The following is a 26,487-nucleotide window of genomic DNA, read 5'->3' as shown; positions in this document are numbered from 1 at the left end:
TGCTGGGGAGGTTTCTGTGTGGTGTTCAGAGCTCACCGTGGCCACCATGTGAGAAGACCGGTTTCTTAGAAGTTTAAACCTCCATGCAGCTATTGTAAAACCCTCCAAAGTGATTTTTAATTTTGTACATTTTCTCATATCAGTTAACCTTCAATTATAATATGATAAACTGAGAAAAACCATTAAGCTAACATTGTCTTGAATGGAGAACTAACCACATTAATTATTCAAATACCTCACAATGGAGCCTAACTGCTTACCACAGGCAGTTACATGACAACCAGGAAATGTTAAATAATAAATCAGAAAACACCAAAACTTGATTAAAATCTGTTTTGCAAGCTTTTGCTAAAAGGCCGCCTTATATTTGTACAAGACGTCATAACTGTGTGTCCTTCAATAACCCAAGGAACATGGGTCCTTCCATAAACGTAACTCACAGTAAATTTTACCATTCTAAGCGAAGGCACAAGTGACAATTTCTGTATTTTGAAAAAAGTCATTTCCCAACCTAAGGATTTATTTAAGTGAAAAATGATGCGCTCCACATTTACTGCTTGTGGAAAACAAGCAAGTGCAGAACAGCCTGTGACAAACAACACTATTCAGACCAGGCATCATGAGAACTAGCAAACTCAGGGTCAGAACAGAGTTCAGGTTCCAGGGGACGGGGCAGGGAGGGGCAGGCCAGGAAGGGCAGGGAAGGGAGGGGCAGGCCGGGGAGGGACAGGCTGGGGAGGGGCAGGGAGGGGAGGGGCAGAGGGGAGAGGGGCGGGGAGGGTGGGGAGGGGCAGGCCGGGGAGGGGCAGGGAGGGGGACAGGTTGGGGAGGGCAGGGCAGGGAGGGGCAGGCCAGGGAAGGCAGGCAGGGGAGGGGCAAGGTGGGGGGGCAGGGCGGGCTAGGGAGGGGCCAAGGAGGGGAGAGGCAGGGCGGGGTGGGAGGGGCAGGCCAGGGAGGGCACAGCCAGGTGAACTGCACCACGTCCAGCTGCCTTCTGCAGGGAGCTAAACACCCACTGCAACCGACAGCACCGAACTGCATGCGTGAATGTGGTTAGAAGGGGAATTTTAGGTAGTACATATACTCCTAGAATAAAAATTTTAAAACCCCTGACTGCACAACTCAGTGAACCCTGAGTTAAACCATGGAGTCTGGCTGATAGCACAGTTATAAGAATGTTTTCATCAACTCAAACAGGATCACGTCAATGCAAGATGCTAATATGAAATCCTGTAGTTTATGCACGATTGCTGTGTAACTCCACAACACCTCTAACTAAAATAAATAAACAGACATTCCACAGAAATAAAATCATTTGGGCCATGCTCCATAGTATGCACAGTTTGATGACATTTTGGGGGGAGAATCCATTTGTTTCATTTACTTCAGGACATAGATACTGACATGTTATCTACATTAAGTTTAGAATCATAGGAAAGAGAGTGTGACCATTACAATTACAGAAAGTTCCATATAATTTGAGGCAACAAATATATTATGTCATTACATAACACTTAATTTAAATTTCCCTTTACTTGTGATTTAAACCAAATTTCAGCTAATTATTATATCCCACACACCTTAAAAATTCCACTGCAGCCTCAGCGGGGTGCCCCGGCCTGTGCAGGAGCACCTGCAGCACGCTCGCCCACCAAGGGGGAGGAAGCACATGAGCGTGAGCCACACAGCTGTGGCTCCGCGGTCACACACGAGTGTGAGCTTCACTGCCGTCCTAGCCTCTCTCCTGCCATTCTCCTAACGACCAAAGAAAACTTCTTAGTGTCAACAGCTCTGCAGATGCCTGCATGCGAGGAACTGTGCTTATAGCACTTTCAAGCTGTGAAACGCACACGCACCCAGGGCTCTGCCATCAACCTCCATGAACGAGGGCTCCCAGCAAGCCAGTGGCACAGAGGGGACCACTTCCACATGCGGCACAAGGCCCCTGCCCATGGCGCCCAGAACCGCGAGCGCTGGCTTCCCCAGGCGCCCTGCAGGGAGGGAGGTCGGGTGCCTGGAAGCTGCTGGGCACTGTGTGGCAGCTGCACACACAGCCATGGACGCAGCTCCCAACACGCGTCATACCACAAAGGGCGACAACCGAAAGCCACCTGACAGTGCAGCCCACGCGGCTGCCGGACCGTGCGCCTTTCTGCACCGAAGTTACGGGACTGTCCACAGCCCACTTTCCCACTGCTGCCGGGAAGCTCCGCCACTCTGGAATTTCACTCTAGAAATCATTCAGCATTTATTCTCTTCATTCCCTACTTTTTTTTATATTTCGTTGGCTTGATTCTCATGTTATTTGATATCATTTTATTTGAAAAAAGCATCACTTCAGATATTTTGTGGAATGATGTGGAGTAGCAGAAAAGCACAGCACATGGAACGTTCATTCAAAACGCTGCCCACGGACACACTCCCGACAAGGCTAAGGCAGCCAGCCCACGGCTCCAGCCCAAGCACAGGCTCATGGAGAAAATGCGTTTCTAAGGCTGGCAGAACAAATCAAATGACAGGGACAAAAGATGACAGTAACTATTTTCACTTGGGCATAAAAATGACAGCACTACTGGCATTCATTATAATTACGGCTATTACAATCACTGGAAAAACAATGCTCTTTGAATTAGGGCAAATTCAAGCTGTCCCAGGTTCAATACAGAACACAAAAATAAAAACTGTAATAGCAATGCAAAATTTACAACAGCAAAAGAAGGAATCCTTTTAGTATTTAAGACTCCTTTTTCATATGACAATTTTCACAGTGACTATTTAAACATTAAGTTCAAAGAATTAAGAAAACTTCAATACAAGATATACACTCCCTGAAAATTAAAGATACTTTGATTTACAATGTACAATGCTATCTCAAGTCCAAATAGTTTGGGATGTCAAAATCCTTAATATGATCTAAATTAAATCCTTACGCATTTCCCTAAGTACTACACTTAAAAATGAATTGAAAAAAAAAAAACCCAAAACTTTTTCGGAAGTGTGAATGCTTTTGCCTTAATGTAACTGGTTATTATAAGCAGATTGTACTAAGTCCTCATTTTGGAAACAGAAAGCATGGTGAATCATATTAAATAAATGCTTTTGCAAAATCAGGGCACTTGCTGCTGCACACACCTCATCTAGTCCAAAGGACAAGAAAAACCAGACGCTGACGTGGAGTACTTTCAGCCACGTATTTTATACTGTTCCTTCTAAAACTTTACTCTTCCAAATTTACCTCTAATTGGAACTATAATCACCTCATATTGTTTATTGTATAATGCATATATTTCAAATTTTGAGGTTTCCAATACCACAGAGTAAGCGATACAGCTTCATAAGCTTTATTACTTAAGAATGTTAATGAAGTCATACCATCAACATGAGAACACATTACGAAAAATACAAATTTCACAAAAATAGTTAAAAAGAGAAAAAACATCTTTGAACACAATGAAACCTACATAATGATTGACTGAATTCCCAAAACTAGCCCCGGCGCTCACGGCCCTGAAGCAGGACTTTCCACGCCACGGCAGAGGCCACCCCCACGGGCGGGCACTACCTTGTAGCCGGGCCCCAGCTGGTGGACGGCGAAGATCTGGGCCGGGTTGAGCGCGTCGCTGAAAACGTACACAGCGCCCAGCTGGCCGCAGAACACGCGGTTCCCATCCGCAGTTTCTGAAGATCCGAGAAAGCACTTGTCATAGCTCTGTTTTTAAAAAGTTGCAAAAATAAATCAAAAGTGTTATTTTCTGATGCAAAATATTTAAGGATGTGTCTTCTTTGTCATGAGTATCTTACAGCATAATAATAATGACGTTAACAGAAGACCGTAGCATGACTACGCGATGTTTAAATAACAAAAGTCAATTAATCTAAGATTTTATATTTATAGTTCAGCAAACAAATAACAACCACATACTCAATCTTGAGACTCGACCATTTTCCAAATTATGGTTAAAGGCAAAGAGCTGATAACTACTTACTCATGAAAGTACAAATAACTTAAACCCTAATGACTTAGAGTGTCCCAAAGCAGGAGGCCATCTGAATCAAGGGTGTGACTATTCCAAATTTTAACCATAAACACACGAAGCCTACTTTGTAAAATCTGTCTGTTTCCCCATCATGGATATTCTGCGCTCTCTCCAGACCATGTCAAGAACACAGCGAACCCACTGCTTTCCTCACACGAGCAGGCGGGGAGCCAGGGAACAGGCCCTCTCCGCCCTCCCGCCCCTTCTTGGGGCTCACCTCACACACAGTCCCATCAGACCAGCAAACGCAGCCATCGCACCCTTTCCTTCTGGCCCCACAAGCAATCCACAACACATGCTGACACCTAAGATGCTCAACTGTAGTGACCCTTTGGTCCCCAATAAATCAACGAAAACTGTGGCTGGGGCACAGACGCCCCTCATCAGACAGGTTCCCCACGTCCAACTACAAACACAGGCCCTCAGGAGTTCACGGCACGAAGTGGGTGTGGACGTGCGGGCCAGGGGTCTTCACTTGCTAGAGTACACTGCCAATAATTTTAAAATCAGAACTTTTCTAGAAGGCTGTCTTTATCCCTGAACACCACTCATCTCGTCCCCCAGGGTAACTGCCCTGTCATTAGAAGGCTGCCCTTCAGGAAGCAGGATTTCACCTGGGTGTTCCTCGGACAAAAAATCCACGTACATATTTCCTCACTATGGCCCGACCAGAGCTTCCAGGCCACAGGAAGCAAACTTGTCTGTAAAGGGTCAAACAGTGAGTATTTTAAACTTTGTAAGCCACGCAAATTATTCAGTGATTCTGCTTCTGCACTGGGTTGGTGGGTTTTTCTTTTAAAACACTTTACAAATGTAAAAAACACTCTTAGCTCCCAGGTCATAAAAGAGCAAGTGAAGGGAAGAATCTGGCTGCCAGGGAGGGTGGTTTGCTGACCCCTGCTCGAGGGGACAAACTGAGGACTATGCAAAGCATTATTCAGGAGAATAAAAGACGGACCAAGAGTCAATCCCTGCCCTTCAGGAGAGTCAAGTCTGGAGAGACACAGACTCAGGAGGGATTTTGGCAGGAAGAGACAAGTTATGATAAAACCAAGTGTGTAGGGAGGGCTGCATATCCTGGGCTGGGGGGTACTTTGGCATTAGAACACACCCTTTACCTCGGCTCTGTGAGACAGGCCAGGATGGAGACAGGGAAGGCACGAGGCTGGGCAAACAGTAAGACCTCCTGAGGTTTTAGCTCTAGGTATCCTCTAACGAGAACCCAACCAGGCCACTTCCTCCACTGCCACCAGACTGATACAAATCACCATCACCTCCTTGTCACTACTGCAACAGTCACTGAACCGACAGCCTCCCTTCCATCATGGCTTCCTTTCAGAACGCCCTTATCACTGCATCCAGACTGATGTTTAGAATGACAGCCAGAATCACGTCCTGGTCTCCAATGCTAGGTAAGGTGCCCACGAGAGCCTCCGTGATTTGCTCCTCTTCTACCTGCCTAACCTCACCTCTTCCCACTAAGACGTGTCTTCCTTTCGCCGCTGCAGAAGAAGTGGCTTCCCGGCTGCTCCGTGAGCTTCCAGCTCTGCCTGTCCTTTGTGCTCACTGTTCCCACCAAGTCGAGAGTCGCCCCAAACGTGCACAGGGCTTGCGCCCTCTAGTCCACTCACTGACACCTTCTCTGGACAAGCAGTCCTCCCCTTTCCTACCCCCACATTTTCTATAACTGCTCCCCACTTTATTTCCCTCCACAGTATTACCAACATCTAATAAGGAATAGTGACTACATATCTACCTCCTCATTCCTTGCACAGTCAAATAAGGGACAAGAAACGGTTTTCTAATGCTAGAAATTTTGGAAAGAAGATAACACTCTATTACTGTTTCTGACCTAAAATACTTAATCTGGCCAAGTATTTTTTTTCTTTTATTCTTTTTATTTCTAATCTGTCTTTCAGCAATTTTATTATACTAAATTTTAGACTAGAAAAATCAACTAATAAAAGTAAAAACTTTCAAAGTAAAAAAAATCTATCAAACTGTTTTATTATTCATGTTATATGATGTACATAATGCAGAACATACTCTAAGTACATTAAAACATGAATTCAAAGAAAAAACTTACATCATTTGTGTTAACATGCCACGCCATATCACCATAGGAAACCAGCTGTCCATTAACGTAACACCGAATCTCACTGTTTCTCCATCGATTGTATATATGGACAATGCTGATCATGTACCACTTCAGTAAGGAAGAAAAAGGAAAGGAATTGTACGTATTGGTTATTTACTGCCGAAAAACAATTGCAATATTCCTAACGCCCTAAGAGAAAATGCTTGAAAGAGCATCAAGGACCGTTTACTTCCGTTCCTTCAGCTCCTGCCCCAGTGTCCACCCTGCAGACCGAAGACCAGACGCGCAGAAAGTCTGTGACGGAGGCGTGGGCCTCGGACAGCAGACCGGGACTCTGTCCATTATACCAACACCCAAAACTAGAAACATCTGCACTGTGCACTCATTCACTCATTCAGTAATAAGCACACTATGCCAAGCACAGCAAACACACAGGGGTGGCCGAACAACCAGCTCTCCCAGAATTTATGGTCCAGTGGAGGAGACACACCCCAGACGAGTAAAAATTACAGAATCTCAAATCAAGATAATTACTGCAGGACGGAGCAAGAAAACCCAAAGATAGTAACCCAGGGTTCTTCCTAGGACTGCGTGGTCAGGAGAGTCCCTCAACAGGACCACACACAAGGCGGGTGCATAGTTTCAACTCCACAGCTCAGATGCATTAAAGTCAGGAATAATCAGCCATTTTTAACTTAATGCTTTCAAGTCCTCATTAAGCACTGAGAAATGATTTCATACTGAGCAGTTCTAGTACAGTCATAACAAAAAACCACTCTAAGTGTCTATTTTAAAACGAGTAGTTTACATTCAGTAATGATTTGTGGATCCAACCCTTTGTCTCCAGAGTTTAAAATGTAAGCAGAGACCACTAAAATACAGAGAAATAACAAGTGATTATAGATATTTGGACAAATATATCTTCAGAGGGTAAGAGGGAAAAATTGAGACTAGTTTCCCAAAAAAAAAAAGCATACAAATATCAAATACAAACCTTATTCTCCAGGTTAAAAAACTGTTTAATTATTTCATGTATATTTAGAGAACTATATAGCCATAATAGTAATTCTCAACCATGAAAATATTATTTTAATGTTTCTGAAATATTTTCAACAAAATTCACTTTCCTAATTTCAATCTGATAAATTAAAATAGAGCAATGAACAATTCCAAGAAGACGGCAACACAAAACTACAGTGCCTCAATTGTTTAAAAAAAAAAACAGAAACAAAGTGAGGTCAAGCCATTTAAATGTCTAAAGCACGTTTTTCTATTTTTTTGTGGTTGTTTTAAGTTCCTCCATGGTAGGCAATCAGTAACTCTAATTTACTATAAACTGGGTTTTTCATCTGATGAGGAAACAGCACTTATGCTGGTAACATTAAAGCCAGAAAAAGGGAAATGTTACAATAATCACAGAACAGCTCATGTTCTTGAATCTCATAAAATTAGCCACAAAAACTGAGCTTCAAATAAATTTAAGAAAAATCCCATAGAATTGCTCAGGTTTCACCTTCACTGAGTCCAGCAACCCTGGTCTAGAACGCAATCCAGCAAACACTAGAGGCAGAATCTTTAAACACTTGGGGGAAAAATTTTTAGAAAACAAATTGGTAAAGACTTCCTGCCAAAAGGCAGTTTTAAGGTGAACAAGATCCATTTCATCACTATATTTATCGATACACCCAATACAGGAAAACACTCTCTCAACACACATCTGCCACGTCATTTCGACGATGAAACCCACGTCACGCGCTGCGCAGCATGACTTCGGGCTCACTCCATCTGAACTGGGGCCCCAGCTCATCAGTTCTGCCCCTTCTGGCCGATCGCGGGGACTCTAGGAGCCCACTGCCGCCTCTACTCTGTGTGGGGGAGGCAGACTGCGCACACTGCTGGCAGGGGACTATCAGGGACAGTTCCTTACAGACAGGCGGCACCTGTATATAATTTTTCCTCCTATTCCCTCATGTTGAGTGTTTTCCTGCTAAAACTGGCATTATTTACTCCTCAGACCACTTCTTTCTCCATCAACACTTGCTGAGTGCCAAGCGCAGGGCACCTACCTGCGGACAGGCATCTAAACAGGGCACACACACCTCAAGGAAGCTGCAGCAGAGAAGCCAAGCTGTCAACAATCACAACACTGGAGAACGCCCAAACACAGACAAAGAGCGGCTGGGAGGGGAACGGCAGATGGAGAAGAAAGGTTTCCAGAAGAACTCGCTGAAGGAGTAAAGAGAAACCAAAGCCTGGGCTTGAGGGACAAGCAGGAGTGGCTGAGCAAACAGAAGGAGAGACGCTCCGGGCAGAGGGACCTCACAGGACGCGGCACAGAGGCCGCTGAAGCGCGTCTCAGTAGGGGCTCGGCAGAAGAAACTGGCAAGGCCAGAGAGTAAGAGATCTGTGGGGCACCATCAGGAAACTGGCCCTTGGTTTTGGACAATGGGGTATCACTAAAGAATCTGAAGCAGGAAGTGAAATAATCCATTTTATTTGTAAGAGAGACAGACTTAGGCAAGCCTGGATCCAAATAAACTTGGAAATCAGGGAGAAGGTTCAGGTGAGAAACCGCAGGGGCCTGAACTAGGAACAGGCAATGGTCACTGACACAGGGGAGCATGAGCAGAGCTGAGATGTGAGTTACTGAAGTAATACGAAGTGCTGATATAGAAAAGGGGAGTCTAAAATCACTAACAATTTTTCACTTAATTAAGGAATGGCACCATTAACTTCAGATAATTAATACAGAAGGGTGATCATGCATGGATTTAGAAAACAACCAAACAAAAGAAGAGTCTCCTTTTGGTAAAACCACTGACACCATAGAGTTGAATGAATGAGCAAAGTTCTGTTAAGGCCATAGTTTTTGTAAAGTTAACTTCTCTGATCTTCTGACTCGGTATGTCAAAATGTACTCTACACAAGAGAGGTTTTGAATGTTTCAAAAGGGCTCAGTTTTTGACATATAATATAAAACTAAGGAAATGAGAGTAAGCCTGGAGCAAAGGGAAATAAATTGAGAGAATAATTTTTCTTCAATAATACGAAACAGTAAACTAAAATAACAGATTTTCAAAGTTTATGACAATATTTAGGGTAAGATTTTAAAAATCCATGATGGTCATAGCCCACCCCTGCCAAGACCCCTTAGAATCACTATATATTAAGAGAACTGCTACAAATGGGAATGGTTTTCTCATAAGAAAAAGTGTAAGGAAGGACAAAACAAAACCAAAAGTATTAAACAGGAAGGACACAGGGACAGCAGTACTCCTTGGTCAGTGGCAATTCACTTAGTTTCTCCCTTCTCTAACTTCTCCTGTTTGAACTTCTGAAAGCGGTTCCGGAGTGTGCTGTGAGAACTACCTGGAGTCTAAGGCACATTCCTGACATGAGCACTGTCGCTCCACGACCCTCTACCTAAAGCCAGCTCCCACTGACAGCCACAGCAACGTGGGTGCCTGCGCAGACTGCCGGGGCCCCACTGAAAACCAAAGGAAGGAGCACTCTGAAGGAGAGGCACAGGGACCTGCAACAAGAAAAGAGAAGCCGCGAGAGCCTCGGGGAAGACGGGAGAGCAGGGAGCCCCAGGACTCACTCCTCCAAAGGCAGCGGGTGGAAGGTTCTGCGCTCTGGAGGTCAGGGAGAGTGGGGGCAAGGGGCTGGGAACGCGCGGTGGGGAGCCAAGAGCAGCTGAGGGGCCCCACGCTACGGCAGGGACCACACTCTGGCTTGCTGCTGGGGACAAGGGACGCAGATGCTCCTCCCAGAGAACGGGCTGGGGGAAGAGGGCCACCGCCGACCCTGGGTCACAGGGTCGGGTCTGTGAACTCAGATCACCGGCCGCAGGCCTGAACCACTGTTTCAACCCCGCCCACCACAGAGGTGAAGGCGGCGGAAATTCAGAGACGCAGCATCTTCATAGGCTGCAGGGAAAGGTAGGGGAGAGAACCATCAGCTACACAGATTCATACAGCCCCCAAAAGGCTGGGACGTCTTTCTTGGCCCCTCCCCAGGGCTCTGTGGACCTGGTCTGTGCCCTCTTCGTGGGTCCCTGGCCCTGTTTTGGCTGGGGAATACGGACACGGGAGAGTTCTTTCTGAGGTGACCCTTCTCCCAGAATCTGCCCTCCAGGCAAAGGTAGCTCGAGGCAAGAAAAGAAGCACAAACAAAACTGGAGAGGCAACACATCAATGGAGCAGTTCAAGGTCCCGAGAGAACAAAGAGAAGAAAGGAAGCTTTCTCCCAGGATGAAACAATTGTACAGGCAGTGCAATCTTAAAATTTGTACACACACCCAGAGCAAGAAGCAGGTGAAACAGCTGAACAAATCTGAAGAGTTAACACTGGCAATTCTACAGGTACAGAACAGACTGAACCAGCTGTCAAAGGACAGCCTCAACTCCAAGCCAGTCAACAAGAAAAGCCTCAAGATAATCAGAGGTCCAGGCAGTAGCCAAACATTACAGGACGTCCTAACACCCAGGAAGGCCCGGCCCAGACAAAGGGGGCAATTAAAATTTGGGAGAGACACAGAACACGGAACAACTAATCAAAGACATTCAAGTAAATCTCCTAAATCACATCAAGGAGAAAAAGAAAAAATATGCATTAGAGCTAAATTATAGTAAGACGATACTGGGTGAGTATAAAGAAGAAAGTGAAAGTATGAAAAGAAACAAGAAAATGTATGGGAATGAAAGGCATAATATAACAGATTAAAAATACACTAACGGTATACAGTAGCAGATTTGAACAGGTAGAGGGAAAAAAAATCAGTGAACTAAAAGAGAGGGCAATGAAAATCATACAATCAGAAAAACAGATAGAGAAAGGCAAAGCAAAGACAGACTGGGGTCTCAGGATTGAATGGCATCATGGTGTGCACAAACATACATGCTGGGGGGGGCCCCAGAAAGACAAGACCAGAGAAGGTGTGCCGGTTGGAAAGGATTTATGAACCCTAGAAAAGCCATGTAAAATCCTAATCAATCTCGTGGGAGCAACCGTTTCTCTTAAACCCTATGCAGCACTGTATGTTGGAAAGTTGATTAGGTTATCTCCATGGAGATGTGGCCCAATCAACTGTAGGTATTAAACTTGATTAGATGGAGATGTGTCTCCACCCATTCTATGTGGGGTTTGATTAGTTCACTGGAATCCTATAAAAGAGGAGACATTTTGGAGAGAGCTCCTTTTGAGAACGAGGAGAGAGCCACAGAACCATGAAAGAATGGAGAGAACCACGGCATCCACCATCCAGCGACCTTTGGAGATGAAGAAGGAAAACGCCCCTGGGGGAGCTTCATGAAGCAAGGAGCCTGGAGAGGAAGCTAGCAGATGTCACCATGTTCACCATGTGCCTTTCCGGTAGAGAGAGAAACCCTGAACTTCAACGGCCTATTCTGAGTGAAGGTAACCTCTTACTAATGCCTTTAATTGGGACATTTTCTCATCCTTAGAACTATAAACTAGCAACTTATTAACTTCCTCCTTTAAAAGCCATTCTATTTCTAGCATATTGCAATCCAGCAGCTAACAAACTAGAACAGAAGGGAAAAGAGTCTGAAAGGAAACTGGAGGAAATAATGAATGCAAACTATCCAACTCTTAAAAGAGACATAAACATACATAGAAGTACAAGGTTCTCCAAGCAGAATAAAACCTAATTACACCTATGCAGGCATATAAAAATCACAATGTCAAATGCCCAAAATCAAGAGTGAATTCTGAAAGCAGCAAGAGAAAACAAGCAATCCCATACAGTAGGAACCACAGTAAGGTTAAGTGTGAATTTCTCATCAGAAACGATGGAGGCAAGAAGGCCTTGGAATTACATAGTTAAGGTACTAAAAGAGAAAAACTGACAGCCAAGAATTCTTTATTTGGCAAAACCGACCTTCAAAAATGAGAAGCTTCAGGAAGATGGTGGAGCAAGGTAGGCTGGATCCACCGCTGCCTGTGGGACAAGACAAGGGCAGGGAAAATGACTGCGACTGTGGTCTCAGGGTGCATGAATCAAAGAGGGTCTCCGATATCTCGCAGAGAACAGAGTTGGGGAACAGGGTCAGGAGAGCAGGGTGGGTCTGCGTGGCCATGACACCCACTGGGGGTGGACAGCGGCTTGCAAGGAGGTGCGGATCCAAGGGGCTGGACCGTCCCCATTGCTGGCTGAGCAGACCTGCCCGTGCGGAGAGCAGGGGGCGTGCCTAGCTGTCCACCACTGGCAGCCGTGTCCCAGGCGCAGGAACCCAAGGGGGCCAGGGGCTGCAACTCTCCATCCCACTGGTCATGGGGAACAGTGGCTCCGCTGGGCTCCAGGCACAGCGAACCCGCGGCTTCCCCAGGCACTGTGATTGGCTTCCCGTGCCACACCCCAAGACCGGCAGTCCTGGCACCGTGGGACATCAGCAGCGCCCCACCACACCCGCCACCTTGCCCGCCAGCCACTGCAGTCGGAGAGGGGCGGGCCTGAAGGGCGGCTCCTGAGCACCACCTGCTGGGAAGACGCAGAAAGTGCATGCTGGGACATACTACATGCTTCAACTTGTTTCTATATGGCTTTTACTAGAATTTTCAATATTATTATTATTTTTTTTTATTAATTAACGGAAAAAAAGAAATTAACCCAACTCTTAGAAATCATACCATTCTACATATGCAATCAGTAATTCTCAACATCATCACATAGATGCATGATCATCGTTTCTTAGTACATTTGCATCGATTTAGACGAACTAGCAACACAACAGAAAAAGATATAGAATGTTAATATAGAGAAAAAAAATAAAAGTAATAATAATAGTAAAAAAAAAAAAAGAAAAACAACTGGACAGAAAAAACAAACAAAAAACAAAAAAACAACAACAACAAAAAAAACCTAGCTCAGATGAAGCTTGATTCAGTGTTTTAACATGATTACTTGACAATTAGGTATTATTGTGCTGTCCATTTTTGAGTTTTTGTATCTAGTCCTGCTGCACAGTCTGTATCCCTTCAGCTCCAATTACCCATTATCTTACCCTGTTTCTAACTCCTGCTGGACTCTGTTACCAATGACATATTCCAAGTTTATTCTCGAATGTCGGTTCACATCAGGGGGACCATACAGTATTTGTCTTTTAGTTTTTGGCTAGACTCACTCAGCATAATGTTCTCTAGGTTCATCCATGTTATTACATGCTTCATAAGTTTATCCTGTCTTAAAGCTGCATAATATTCCATCGTATGTATATACCACAGTTTGTTTAGCCACTCGTCTGTTGATGGACATTTTGGCTGTTTCCATCTCTTTGCAATTGTAAATAACGCTGCTATAAACACTAGTGTGCAAATGTCCGTTTGTGTCTTTGCCCTTAAGTCCTTTGAGTAGATTCCCAGCAATGGTATTGCTGGGTCGTATGGCAATTCTATATTCAGCTTTTTGAGGAACCGCCAAACTGCCTTCGACAGTGGTTACACCATTTGACATTCCCACCAACAATGGATAAGTGTGCCTCTTTCTCTGCATCCTCTCCAGCACTTGTCATTTTCTGTTTTGTTGATAATGGCCATACTGGTGGGTGTGAGATGATATCTCATTGTGGTTTTGATTTCCATTTCTCTAATGGCCAGGGATATTGAGCATCTCTTCATGTGCCTTTTGGCCATTTGTATTTTTTCTTCTGAGAGGTGTCTGTTCAAGTCTTTTTCCCATTTTGTAATTGGGTTGGCTGTCTTTTTGTTGTTGAGTTGAACAATCTCTTTATAAATTCTGGATACTAGACCTTTATCTGATATGTCATTTCCAAATATTGTCTCCCATTGTGTAGGCTGTCTTTCTACTTTCTTGATGTTCTTTGATGCACAAAAATGTTTAATTTTGAGGAGCTCCCATTTATTTATTTATGTCTTCAGTGCTCTTGCTTTAGGTTTAAGGTCCATAAAACCGCCTCCAATTGTAAGTTTCATAAGATATCTCCCTACATTTTCCTCTAACTGTTTTATGGTCTTAGACCTAATGTTTAGATCTTTAATTCATTTTGAGTTAACTTTTATATAGGGTGTGAGATATGGGTCCTCTTTCATTCTTTTGCATATGGATATCCAGTTCTCTAGGCACCATTTATTGAAGAGACTGTTCTGTCCCAGGTGAGTTGGCTTGACTGCCTTATCAAAGATCAAATGGCCATAGATGAGAGGGTCTATATCTGAGCACTCTATTCAATTCCATTGGTCGATATATCTATCTTTATGCCAATACCATGCTGTTTTGACCACTGTGGCTTCATAATATGCCTTAAAGTCAGGTAGCGCGAGACCTCCAGCTTCGTTTTTTTTCCTCAAGATGTTTTTAGCAATTCGGGGCACCCTGTCCTTCCACATAAATTTGCTTATTGGTTTTTCTATTTCTGAAAAATAAGTTGTTGGGATTTTGATTGGTATTGCATTGAATCTGTAAATCAATTTAGGTAGGATTGACATCTTAACAATATTTAGTCTTCCAATCCATGAACACGGTATGCCCTTCCATCTATTTAGGTCTTCTGTGATTTCTTTTAGCAATTATTTGTAGTTTTCTTTATATAGGTTTTTTGTCTCTTTAGTTAAATTTATTCCTAGGTATTTTATTCTTTTAGTTGCAATTGTAAATGGGATTCGTTTCTTGATTTCCCCCTCAGCTTGTTCATTACTAGTGTATAGAAATGCTACAGATTTTTGAATGTTGATCTTGTAACCTGCTACTTTGCTGTACTCATTTATTAGCTCTAGTAGCTTTGTTGTGGATTTTTCCGGGTTTTCGACGTATAGTATCATATTGTCTGCAAACAGTGATAGTTTTACTTCTTCCTTTCCAATTTTGATGACTTGTATTTCTTTTTCTTGTCTAATTGCTCTGGCTAGAACTTCTAACACAATGTTGAATAATAGTGGTGATAATGGACATCCTTGTCTTGTTCCTGATCTTAGGGGGAAAGTTTTCAATTTTTTCCCATTGAGGATGATATTAGCTGTGGGTTTTTCATATATTCCCTCTATCATTTTAAGGAAGTTCCCTTGCATTCCTATCTTTTGAAGTGTTTTCAACAGGAAAGGATGTTGAATCTTGTCAGATGCCTTCTCTGCATAAATTGAGATGATCATGTGATTTTTCTGCTTTGATTTGTTGATATGGTGTATTACATTAATTGATTTTCTTATGTTGAACCATCCTTGCATACCTGGGATGAATGCTACTTGGTCATGATGTATAATTCTTTTAATGTGTTGTTGGATACGATTTGCTAGAATTTTATTGAGGGTTTTTACATCTATATTCATTAGAGAGATTGGTCTATAGTTTTCTTTTTTTGTAATATCTTTGCCTGGTTTTGGTATGAGGGTGATGTTGGCTTCATAGAATGAATTAGGTAGTTTTCCCTCCGCTTCGATTTTTTTGAAGAGTTTGAGGAGAGTTGGTACTAATTCTTTCTGGAATGTTTGGTAGAATTCACATGTGAAGCCGTCTGGTTCTGGACTTTTCTTTTTAGGAAGCTTTTGGATGACTAATTCAATTTCTTTACTTGTGATTGGTTTGTTTAGGTCATCTATTTCTTCTTGAGTCAAAGTTGGTTGTTCATGTCTTTCCAGGAACCCGTCCATTTCATCTACATTGTTGTATTTATTAGCGTAAAGTTGTTCATAGCATCCTGTTATTACCTCCTTTATTTCTGTGAGGTCAGTAGTTATGTCTCCTCTTCCATTTCTGATCTTATTTATTTGCATCCTCTCTCTTCTTCTTTTTGTCAATCTTGCTAAGCGCCCATCAATCTTATTGATTTTCTCATAGAACCAACTTCTGGTCTTATTGATTTTCTCTATTGTTTTCATGTTTTCAATTTCATTTATTTCTGCTCTGATCTTTGTTATTTCTTTCCTTTTGCTTGATTTGGGGTTAGTTTGCTGTTCTTTCTCCAGTTCTTCCAAGTGGACAGTTAATTCCTGAATTTTTGCCTTTTCTTCTTTTCTGATATAGGCATTTAGGGCAATAAATTTCCCTCTTAGCACTGCCTTTGCTGCGTCCCATAAGTTTTGATATGTTGTGTTTTCATTTTTATTCGCCTCAAGGTATTTACTAATTTTTCTTGCAATTTCTTCTTTGACCCACTCGTTGTTTAAGAGTGTGTTGTTGAGCCTCCACGCTATCTGTGGATTTTCTGGCACTCCGCCTATTATTGATTTCCAACTTCATTCCTTTATGATCCGAGAAAGTGTTGTGTATGATTTCAATCTTTTTAAATTTGTTAAAACTTGCTTTGTGACCCAGCATATGGTCTATCTTTGAGAATGATCCATGAGCACTTGAGAAAAAGGTGTATCCTGCTGTTGTGGGATGTAATGTCCTATAAATGTCTGTTAAGTCTAGCTCATATATAGTAATATTCAGATTCTCTATTTCTTTACTGATCCTCTGTCTAGATGTTCTGTCCATTGATGAGAGTGGGGAATTGAAGTCTCCAACTATTATGGTATATGTGTCTATTTCCCTTTTCAGTGTTTGCAGTGTATTCCTTACGTATTTTGGGGCATTCTGGTTCGGTGCGTAAATATTTATGATTGTTATGTCTTCTTGTTTAATCGTTCCTTTTATTAGTATATAGTGTCCTTCTTTGTCTCTGTCAACTGTTTTACATTTGAAGTCTAACTTGTTGGAAATCAGTATAGCCACTCCTGCTCTTTTCTGGTTGTTATTTGCATGAAGTATCTTTTCCCAACCTTTCACTTTCAACCTATGTTTATCTTTGGGTTAAGATGTGTTTCCTGTAGACAGCATAGAGAAGGATCCTGTTTTTTAATCCATTCTGCCAATCTATGTCTTTTGTTTGGGGAATTCAGTCCATTAACATTTAGTGTTATTACTGTTTGGATAATATTTTCCTCTACCATTTTGCCTTTTGTATTATATATATCATATCTGATTTTCCTTCTTTCTACACTCTTCTCCATACCTCTCTCTTCTGTCTTTTTGTATCTGACTCTAGTGCTACCTTTAGTATTTCTTGCAGAGTTGGTCTCTTGGTCACAAATTCTCTCAGTGACTTTTTGCCTGAGAATGTTTTAATTTCTCTCTCATTTTTGAAGGACAATTTTGCTGGATATAGAAGTCTTGGTTGGCAGTTTTTCTCTTTTAGTAATTTAAATATATCATCCCACGGTCTTCTAGCCTCCATGGTTTCTGCTGAGAAATCTACACATAGTCTTATTGGGTTTCCCTTGTATGTGATGGATTGTTTTTCTCTTGCTGCTTTCAAGATTCTCTCTTTCTCTTTGACCTCTGATATTCTAACTAGTAAGTGTCTTGGAGAACGCCTATTTGGGTCTAATCTCTTTGGGGTGCACTGCACTTCTTGGATCTGTAATTTTAGGTCTTTCATAAGAGTTGGGAAGTTTTCAGTGATAATTTCTTCCATTAGTTTTTCTCCTCCTTTTCCCTTCTCTTCTTCTTCTGGGACACCCACAACACATATATTTGTGCGTTTCATATTGTCCTTGAGTTCCCTGATACCCTGTTCAAATTTTTCCATTCTTTTCCCGATAGTTTCTGTTTCTTTTTGGAATTTAGATGTTCCATCCTCCAAATCACTAATTCTATCTTCTGTCTCTTTAAATCTATCATTGTAGGTATCCATTGTTTTTTCCATCTTTTCTACTTTATCCTTCACTTCCATAAGTTCTGTGATTTGTTTTTTCAGTTTTTATATTTCTTCTTTTTGTTCAGCCCATGTCTTCTTCATGTCCTCCCTCAATTTATCGATTTCGTTTTTGAAGAGGTTTTCCATTTCTGTTCGTATATTCAGCATTAGTTGTCTCAGCTCCTGTATCTCATTTGAGTTTGTTCCTTTGACTGGGCCATAATTTCAATTTTTTGAGCGTGATCCGTTATCTTCTGCTGGCGTCTGGGCATTTAGTCAGATATCCCTGGGTGCTGGACCCAACAATTTGGAAGATTTTTCTGTGAAATCTCTGGGTTCTGTTTTTCTTATCCTGCCCAGTAGGTGGCGTTCGTGGCCCACGTTTGTCTGAGGGTCCCAGCAGTAAAAGGTGCTGTGGGTCCTTTAACTTTGGAAAACTCTCGCCGTCAGGGAGTTTCGCCAGCCCAAGTGGCTTGGAAGGGTGCCAGTCGGCCCAGGGTCCGAAAGCGGGGACGGTCGCCGGCCACCGCAGCCCGGGAGAGCGCCTGTCCGAATTTCCTAGTCACCCCGGGGAGCCAAGCGTGGCGGGAGGGCGCCAGCCGCCGCAGCCCGCCCGGGAGAGTGCACTGTTCCCGGGGAGTCACGGGTTTGGAAGGGCCTCCCCCACCCGTCACCATTCTCCGCGGCCTGGGGATTTCCGATCCAATTTTCTCAGTTGGTCCGGGGGGCCGCACGTGGTGTGGGCACCAGCCACCGCGGCTTGAGGGGACCGCCTGTCCAATTCTCCCAGCCGGCCCGGCAAGGGGGAAGGGAGGAACTCCGGCCGCTTGCCGCCCCGCCGGTGAAGCCTGTGCCCCTCGGCGATCTCACCGGAGCGGGTTCTCTCAGCCAGTCAGCCGTTCCAGGATGGGGTACGCTGTCTTTTTGATCTCTGTCGTGGCTCTGGGAGCTGTTCTGTATCGTTCGTTTCTACTCCCCTAGCAGTTGTTCTGGAGGAGGAACTAAGATCCGCGCGTCTTACTATGCCGCCATCTTCTCCAGAAGTCCGAATTTTCATTATTTAATTTATTTTTATTTCTATATGTAAATAATTTTTCATATTCAAATTTTTTATTGTTCATTTAAGAACTTCTTTTATTTTCTCTATTCTCTGTGGGCACCACTCTGAGGCATTTCCCAATGTATACTGGGGTGTCTTCTTCTAACTTCAATATCTACTATTCCTGAAGTATACTTTCTAACTTTTTCACTCCTTATTTTTTTAATTTTATTTATTATTGGGGTGCATAGGCGAGGAATCGAGCATGGCTCTCCTGCATGGAGGGCTGGCAGTCAGCCACTGAACTAACCCTGCGTCCCTGCCAAGCTTCTGGTAGACCCGCAAGGAGAACTGTACCTGCCACAGAATTACTGACAAACCAAAGACAAAAGGGAATCTTCACACAAAACCAAGTAAATACGAAACTTTAGATGAGTGAAGGAGATAAACTTACAAAATAATCTTATGAAGATAATCAAATGCCCCAAACACAAGAGAAAATCACAAAGCATGTGAAGATACAGACAGGCATGGCCCATTCAAATGAAAAAAACCAAACCACTGGATAGGAAACAGCATATGGAACAACTACTCAAGAATGTTCACAAAGAAATAAAGGCTATCAGGAAGACATGAGAAGACATAAAGACTAATATGAAAGACGAAAAAGAAAAGTGGCAGATCTCACGGAAACAAAATGTACAGTAGACCCAATAAGAAATACACTAGAGACACATGATAGCAGACTCGAAGAAGGAGAAGGAAGAATAAGTTAAAAGACAGAACAATTCAACTAGAGCACACAAAAGAACAAATGCAGGAAAGATGGATAAAATGAAACTGGGTCTTAGAGAAATGATGGACAACAAGACCACACAACAGTCCCAGAAGGAGAAGAAGAGTAGAGGGCTGGAAAGACAGCTGAAGACAGAGTCGGGATAACCATCCCAAACCCTATAAAAACAATAAATATGCAAATCAGTCAGGCCCAAAGAACCCAAAGTACAATAAACTCAAATAGGCCTACCCCCAGACACACACTAAGCAAGCTGCCAAATGCTGACGAAACGAAGAAACCCCTAGAAGCAGCACAAGAAAAGGAGCACCTACACACAAGGGAAAACACCGAAGACTGTGTTGAACAAGAAGACACTGGTATGATATTTACAATTCTGGATGAAAAACGCTTCCAGCCAAAATTCTTTATCCAGTCAAGCTGTCCTTCAAAACTGAGGGAGAGATTTAGAACTTCAAAGGCTGAGAGCATTAGATCTGCCCTTCCATAAATATTAAAGGACTGCTCTCAGCTGAACAAAGACGAGAGAGGGAGAGCTGAAGAAGGACAGAACTGAAGAGAACCAAGGGTAATTTAAAGGATAACGGGAGTAGGAAAAGAATATACAGCTCTGACAAATAAAAAGTAAGATGGTAGATTTAAGAACTGCCGTTACAATAACAAGTTTGAACATTAACAGACTGAACCCACCAATTAAAAGATACAAATATAAATTCTACATGCTGTTTACTAGATATGCATCTTAGATGCAAGGACACGAATGGATTGAAATTCAAAGGACAGAAAAAATTGTTCTCTGCAGCCATAACCAAAAGAAATCAGGAGTAGCTATACTAATATCAAATGAAATAGACTTTAAATATAAATATGGAGCTTTGGAAGAGGAAAGGAAACTTCATATTAACAAAAAGGACAATTCACCAAGACATTCATAAATGTTTATGCTCCCAATCAAAGAGTTCCAAAGTACCTAAGACAAACACTGGCAAAGCTGAAGGGAGCAACAGACATTTCACCAATAGTGGAGACTTCAATACACCACTCTCCTCTATACATAGAACAACCAGATAGAAGATCAACAAGGAAATAACGAACCTAAACAATGTGATAAGTGAATTATATGTAACAGAAATACACAGAACTCTTTACTCCAAAATATCAGGTATACATTCTTCTCTAGTGCAGAGAAAGTTCTCCAAGAGAGATCATATGCCGGGATACAAAATAAATCTTTATAAATTTAGTAAGATTTAAATTATCCAAAGCACTTTCTCTGAAAACAAGAGAATGAAGATGCAAATTAATAATCACCAAAGAACCAGAGCTATCACAAATATATGGAGTTTAAATAGCACAGTAGTAAAATAATCAGAGGGCCAAAGAAGAAAGTATCTGTAGAAGAATGATAGTGATAATACAACAGATCAGAATTTATGGGATGTGGCAAAAGCAGTGCTGTGAGGGAAATTTATCACCATAAATACCTATATTAAAAAACAAGAACAAGCAAAAATGGAGCAATTAATTGTTCACTTGGAGAAATTAAAGAACAACAAACCAACCACAAAGCAAATAAAAGAACAAAAATTGAAAAAAATATTAAATCAGAAATAAACCAGATGGAGAACAATAAAACAATAGCAGAATCAACAAAACCAAAAGTTGTTTTTTCAATGTTTCTGCATGAGGAAGAACAAAGGAATGTCAATATTGCAGGGTGTTGAAAATAGATGGTCATTCACATTTTGAAACTTCAACTTCTGTGTGAGACTAAAGCAAGAAATGTTTTTTTGGTACAAAATTCGTATTTTGACTAGTGTATTTCCTAATTCAACTTACATGGACAGTTTAATTGAACACCCTAAGTACATGGAACATTGAACAGGGGATGAGATTTTGCAGCTTTGTCCGGGTTAGTGTGATGCACTGCTAAATTCCAGAGTGATCTGAACAGTGAATAAAAAAGCATTTAAAAAGTCCCCTTGGGAGATTAGGACATGACCCAGGGGTGTAAACCTTCCTGGCAACGTGGGACAGAAATCTTAGAATGAGGTGGGACTCAGCATCAAGGGACTGAGAAAACCTTCTTGACCAAAAGGGGGAAGAGAGAAATGAGACAAAATAAAGTGTCAGTGGCTGAGAGACTCCAAACAGAGCCAGAAGTTATCCTGGAGGTTATTTTTATGTGTTATATAGATATTCCCTTTTTAGTTTAAGGTATATTAGAGAGGCTAGAGGGAAGTACCTGAAACTGTAGAGCTGTATTCCAGTAGCCATGTTCCTTGAAGATGATTGGATAATGATACAGCTTTTGCAATGTGACTGTGTGATTATGAAAACCTTGTGTCTGATGCTCCTTTTATCTACGGTATGGACAGATGAGTAAAAAATATGGGTTAAAAAATAAACAAATAATAAGGGGAACAAATGTTAAAATAAATTCAGTAGATTGAAATACTAGTGATCAATGAAAGGGAGTGGTAAGGGGTATAGAAAAAAATGAGGGAACAAAGGTTAAAATATATCGGGAAGATAGAAATACTAGTGGTCAATGAGGGGGGGGGTAAGAGGTATAGTATGTATGTGTTTTTTCTTTTTTCTTTTTATTTCTTTTTCTGGAGTGATGCAAATGTTCTAAGAAGTGATCATGGTGGTGAATATACAACTATGTAATGATATTTTGAGCCAATGATTGTAGACCAAGCATGGAATGTTCGTATATTAAGAATCTTTTCATAGCTTTGTCAATAAAAATATTTTTTGAAAAAAGTTTTTTTTTTCATTTTTTACTTTTGAGAAAATTGATAAAATCAATGGACCCCTTAGCTAGGCTAACAAGGGGAAAAAAAGAGAGGACACAAATAAGAATCAGAAACAAAATGGAAGGTCATTACCATGGGTCCTGAAGAAATTTTTAAAAATTCTAAGAGAATACTATGAACAACTATCCATGAAAAAGTTGACAATTTAGATAAAATGGAAAAATTCCCTGAAATATACAAAGCATCTACAGTGACTCGAGAGGAAATGGAAATTCTCAACAACCTATTAAAAGCAGAAGTCCAATCGGATATCAAAAATCTTCCCACACAGAAAAGCCCAGGGCCAGATGGCTTCACAGGGGAATTTTATCAATCATTCCAAAAAAAAATTAACACCAATTCTGCTCAAATTCTTGTAAAAAACTGAGAAAAAAGGAAAGTTACCTAACTCATTTTATGATCTAACAAAAGTTTAATACCAAAACCAGATAAAAAGGCTACAAGAAAATAAACCTACATAACAATCTCCCTAATGAACATATATGCAAAAATTCGCAACTAAATACTAGCAAATCAAATCCAATGAACTATTAAAAAATTATACATCAAAACCAAGTGTTGTTTACACTAGGAGTGTTTCAACACAAAAAAATCAGTCAACGTAATACAGCACATTAACAAATCGAAAGAGAAAAATCACATGCTCATTATCAACTGATGCTGAAAAACCATTCACAAAATCCAGCATCCTTCCTAATAAAATCACTTGGAAAGGTAGGAATCGAAAGAAACTTCCTTCATATGATAAAGGGCATTTACGAAAAACTCCAAGCCAGCATCGTACTCAATGCTGAGAGATGGAAAGCATTCACCCCAACATCAGCAACAAGACAAGGACACCCTCTGGCACCACTATTACAACACTGGACTAAAAGTCCTGATTGGAGCAATTAGACAGAAGAAATACAAAATATTCAGTTAGACAGAAGAAATATAAGACATTCAAAAGGAGAGGAAGAAGTAAATCTTTCATTATTTGCAGAAGACTATGCTTTGAAAACTCTGAGAAATCTACCACAAAGCTACTTGACCTAAGAAATAAATTCAGCAAAGTGGCAGGATAAAAGTTTAATGTACAAAATCATAAAAATGTTTCTATATACAAGTAATAACCTATCTGAGGAGACAAAGAAAAACGTTCATCAAAATAGTGACCAAAAAAATCAGGTATCTAAGAATAAGCCTAAGCGAGGATGCCAAGAACTTGTACACAGAATATTACAACACATTACTAAAAGAAATTTTAAAATGGCCTAAATAGATGGAAAGATTCATGGATAGGAAGGTTGAATATCCTCAAAATGTCAATTCTACAACTTGATCTACAGATTTAATGCAATACCAATCAAAATTCTAACAATCTACTTTGAAGACATGGAAAAGCTAGTTATCAAATTTATTCAGAAGGGAAAGAGACCCCAAATAGCTAAAGATAGCCAAAAAAAGAAAATTATATTGGGAGGACTAACACTTCTGATTTTACAGCTTAAGTCACAGTGGTCAAAACAGCGTGGTACCGGCACAAAGACAGAAGCATTGACCAGTGGAATCAAACTGAGAGTGTGGAGACAGACTACCAAACGTATGGAAAATTGAACTTCTACAAATCCACTGAACTGGGACTCTCTTTGAAGAAAATAGTCTCTTCAATAAATGGGCATGGGAGAGGTGGATATCAATAACCATAAGAATGAAAGAAGATCCCTAACCTTACCATCATATAAAAAATTAATTCAAAATGTATTAAAAATTGAAACAGTCAGTACCATAAAACTTCTGAAAGAAAATATAGGGAAACATCTTCAAGATCTAGTAATAGGAGGTAGCTTCATAAACTTTACACCTAAAGCACAAGCAGCAAAGGATAAAAGACAAATGGGAGCTCCTTAAGATCAAAAGCTTCTGTGCCACAAAGGACTTTGTGACAAAGGTAAAGAGACAGCCAATTCAATGGGAGAAAATATTTGGAAACCACATATGCTGGTGTGAATCTGTTGTGTACCCCAGAAAAGCCATATTCTTTAATTCTCATTCAATACTGCTGGGCAGTACCTTTTGTATTGTTTCCATGGAGATGTGACGCACCCAAATATGGATGGTAACTTGTGATTAGATGGTTTCAAGGAGATGTGCCTCCACCCATTCAACTTGAGCTTGCTTAGTGGAGCCCTTTAAGATTTTAGAAAAAGCTTTAGAGCCACCAGAGCCCACCAGAGAGGCCTGGGGAAGCCACTGAAGAGAAAGCTAGCAGATGTCACCGTGTTCGCCATGTGCCTTTCCAGCTGAGAGATCCTGAACATCATCAGCCTTCTTGAACTAAGGTATCTTTCCCTGGATGCCTTAGATTGGCATATTAGTTTTCATAGCCTTTCCTTAATTTGGACATTCTCACAGCCTTAGAACTGTAAACTTACAACTTAATAAATTCTCCTCTTTAAAATCTGCTCTGTGTCTGGTATATCGCATTCCAGCAGCTTTCAAACTAGAATACCAAATATCTGACAAAGGCTTAATTTCCTGCATATACAAAGAAATAATACAGTTCAACAACAAAATAACCCAATTAAAAAGCAGGCAGAGGATATGAATAGACACTTTTCCAAAGAACAAATACAAACGAATAAAAAGCACATGAAAAGAAGCTCTTTTTCACTTGTTATAAGGGAAATGCAAATCAAGATGGCAATGAGATATAACATCACACCTACAAGAATGGCTACTATTAAACAAACAGCTAAATATGTTGGAGAGGATATAGAGAAACAGAAAACCTCATTCACTGTGGGAATGTATAATGGTGCAGCCACAATGGAAGACAGTTTGGCAATTCCTCAAAAAACTAAATATTGAGTTACTCTATCATCCTGGGTATATACAAAACTTGGTATTCATCCAGAAGAATTGCAAGAAGTGACAAACAGAGGTTTGCACACCAATGTTCATGGAAGCGCTGTTCACAACTGCCAAAAGATGGAAACAATCCAACCATGGATCAACAAAACCAAATGTGATATATGATGGAATTTTACGTAGCAATAAGATGAAATGAGGTCCCAAAGCACCTGACAATGAGGATGAACCTGGAGGACATAATGCTGAGTGAAGTAAGTCAGAAATAAAAGGGCAGATACTGCCTGATTTCACTATTGTGACTCTGGTAAAGGTAATCTCAGAGGTTACATTGTAGAATGTAGCAGATCTAGAGGAACACAATAGCTAGAGATGGGGGAATGGTTACCAATGAGGGTGAACATAAACGCAAAGGAACAGAGATAAGTGATGGTAGCTAATTAGCAGGGTTAAAAGTAACACTGCCATATTGAAGGTGATTATGATCAACAGGGGATGTATACTGCACACATCCCACTGATCAAATCTACAATTATAAATAAATTTTCGCATGAACCATTTCAAAGGTTCAACAGTGGACAAAGAGTCAATAACAGAAATTAAAAATGTACGCTATGGGCCAATAGTTAACAGGAAGATATCAAAAGTACCACAGCACTACCAGGGGCAACTAATTAGGGGGAAGGGACAAGAGATAAGGGGAGGCTTTGATTAGATATTTTGGTGAGGCTGTGTTTATCAGTTCTTTGTCTCTATGGACCAATGAAAATTGTCTAAAATTGAGAGTGCTGCTGATTGTACAACCAAGTTAGGATACCGTAAGACATCATTAGTTTATCTTGGACAGTACCATGAAGTCCAATAGACAGAGGGAGCCTAAGGGTATATAATGCCTGAGAAGTACAATGGCAAACAATGATATATTTATATGATAGAATATGGTGCAGCTACAAAAAGGAAGGACGTGGAGAGGCATGTAACGAACTGAATAAACCTTGGGGGCAACGTATTGTGCAAAATAAGCAAGAAACAAAAGAACAAATGTGCTAAGGTCTCATTCACAAAATACAGAAAAACTGGAGCCTCGAGTGTAAGCTCTTATACCAGCCACACTTAGTCTGAAGTTGTGAGTGTATTTCTAGATTCTGAATTGCTGAGCTATCTGTGTATCAGCTGGTGTTTCCCTGGAAC

General features: G+C 41.3%; 1 protein-coding gene across 7 annotated transcripts in view; it reads right to left on the bottom strand.

Moving 5' to 3' along the window:
* NBEA (neurobeachin) overlaps positions 1 to 26,487 on the bottom strand; it is a 752,331-nt gene that overhangs the window by 619,355 nt on the left and 106,489 nt on the right. For all 7 annotated transcript variants that reach the window (XM_077159019.1, XM_077159015.1, XM_077159017.1 and 4 more), the window contains exons 7-8: positions 6,124 to 6,243; positions 3,563 to 3,709 (exon numbers count right to left, since the gene is read on the bottom strand). In XM_077159019.1, the coding sequence (XP_077015134.1) occupies positions 3,563 to 3,709; positions 6,124 to 6,243 (267 nt within the window). The remainder of the gene's footprint in view (positions 1 to 3,562; positions 3,710 to 6,123; positions 6,244 to 26,487) is intronic.

This window comes from Tamandua tetradactyla, chromosome 4 (assembly GCF_023851605.1).
Source record: "Tamandua tetradactyla isolate mTamTet1 chromosome 4, mTamTet1.pri, whole genome shotgun sequence".
NCBI lineage: Eukaryota > Metazoa > Chordata > Mammalia > Pilosa > Myrmecophagidae > Tamandua > Tamandua tetradactyla.
Note: the sequence above shows the minus strand (reverse complement) of the source record. Positions and strands in the feature narration are given on the sequence as shown.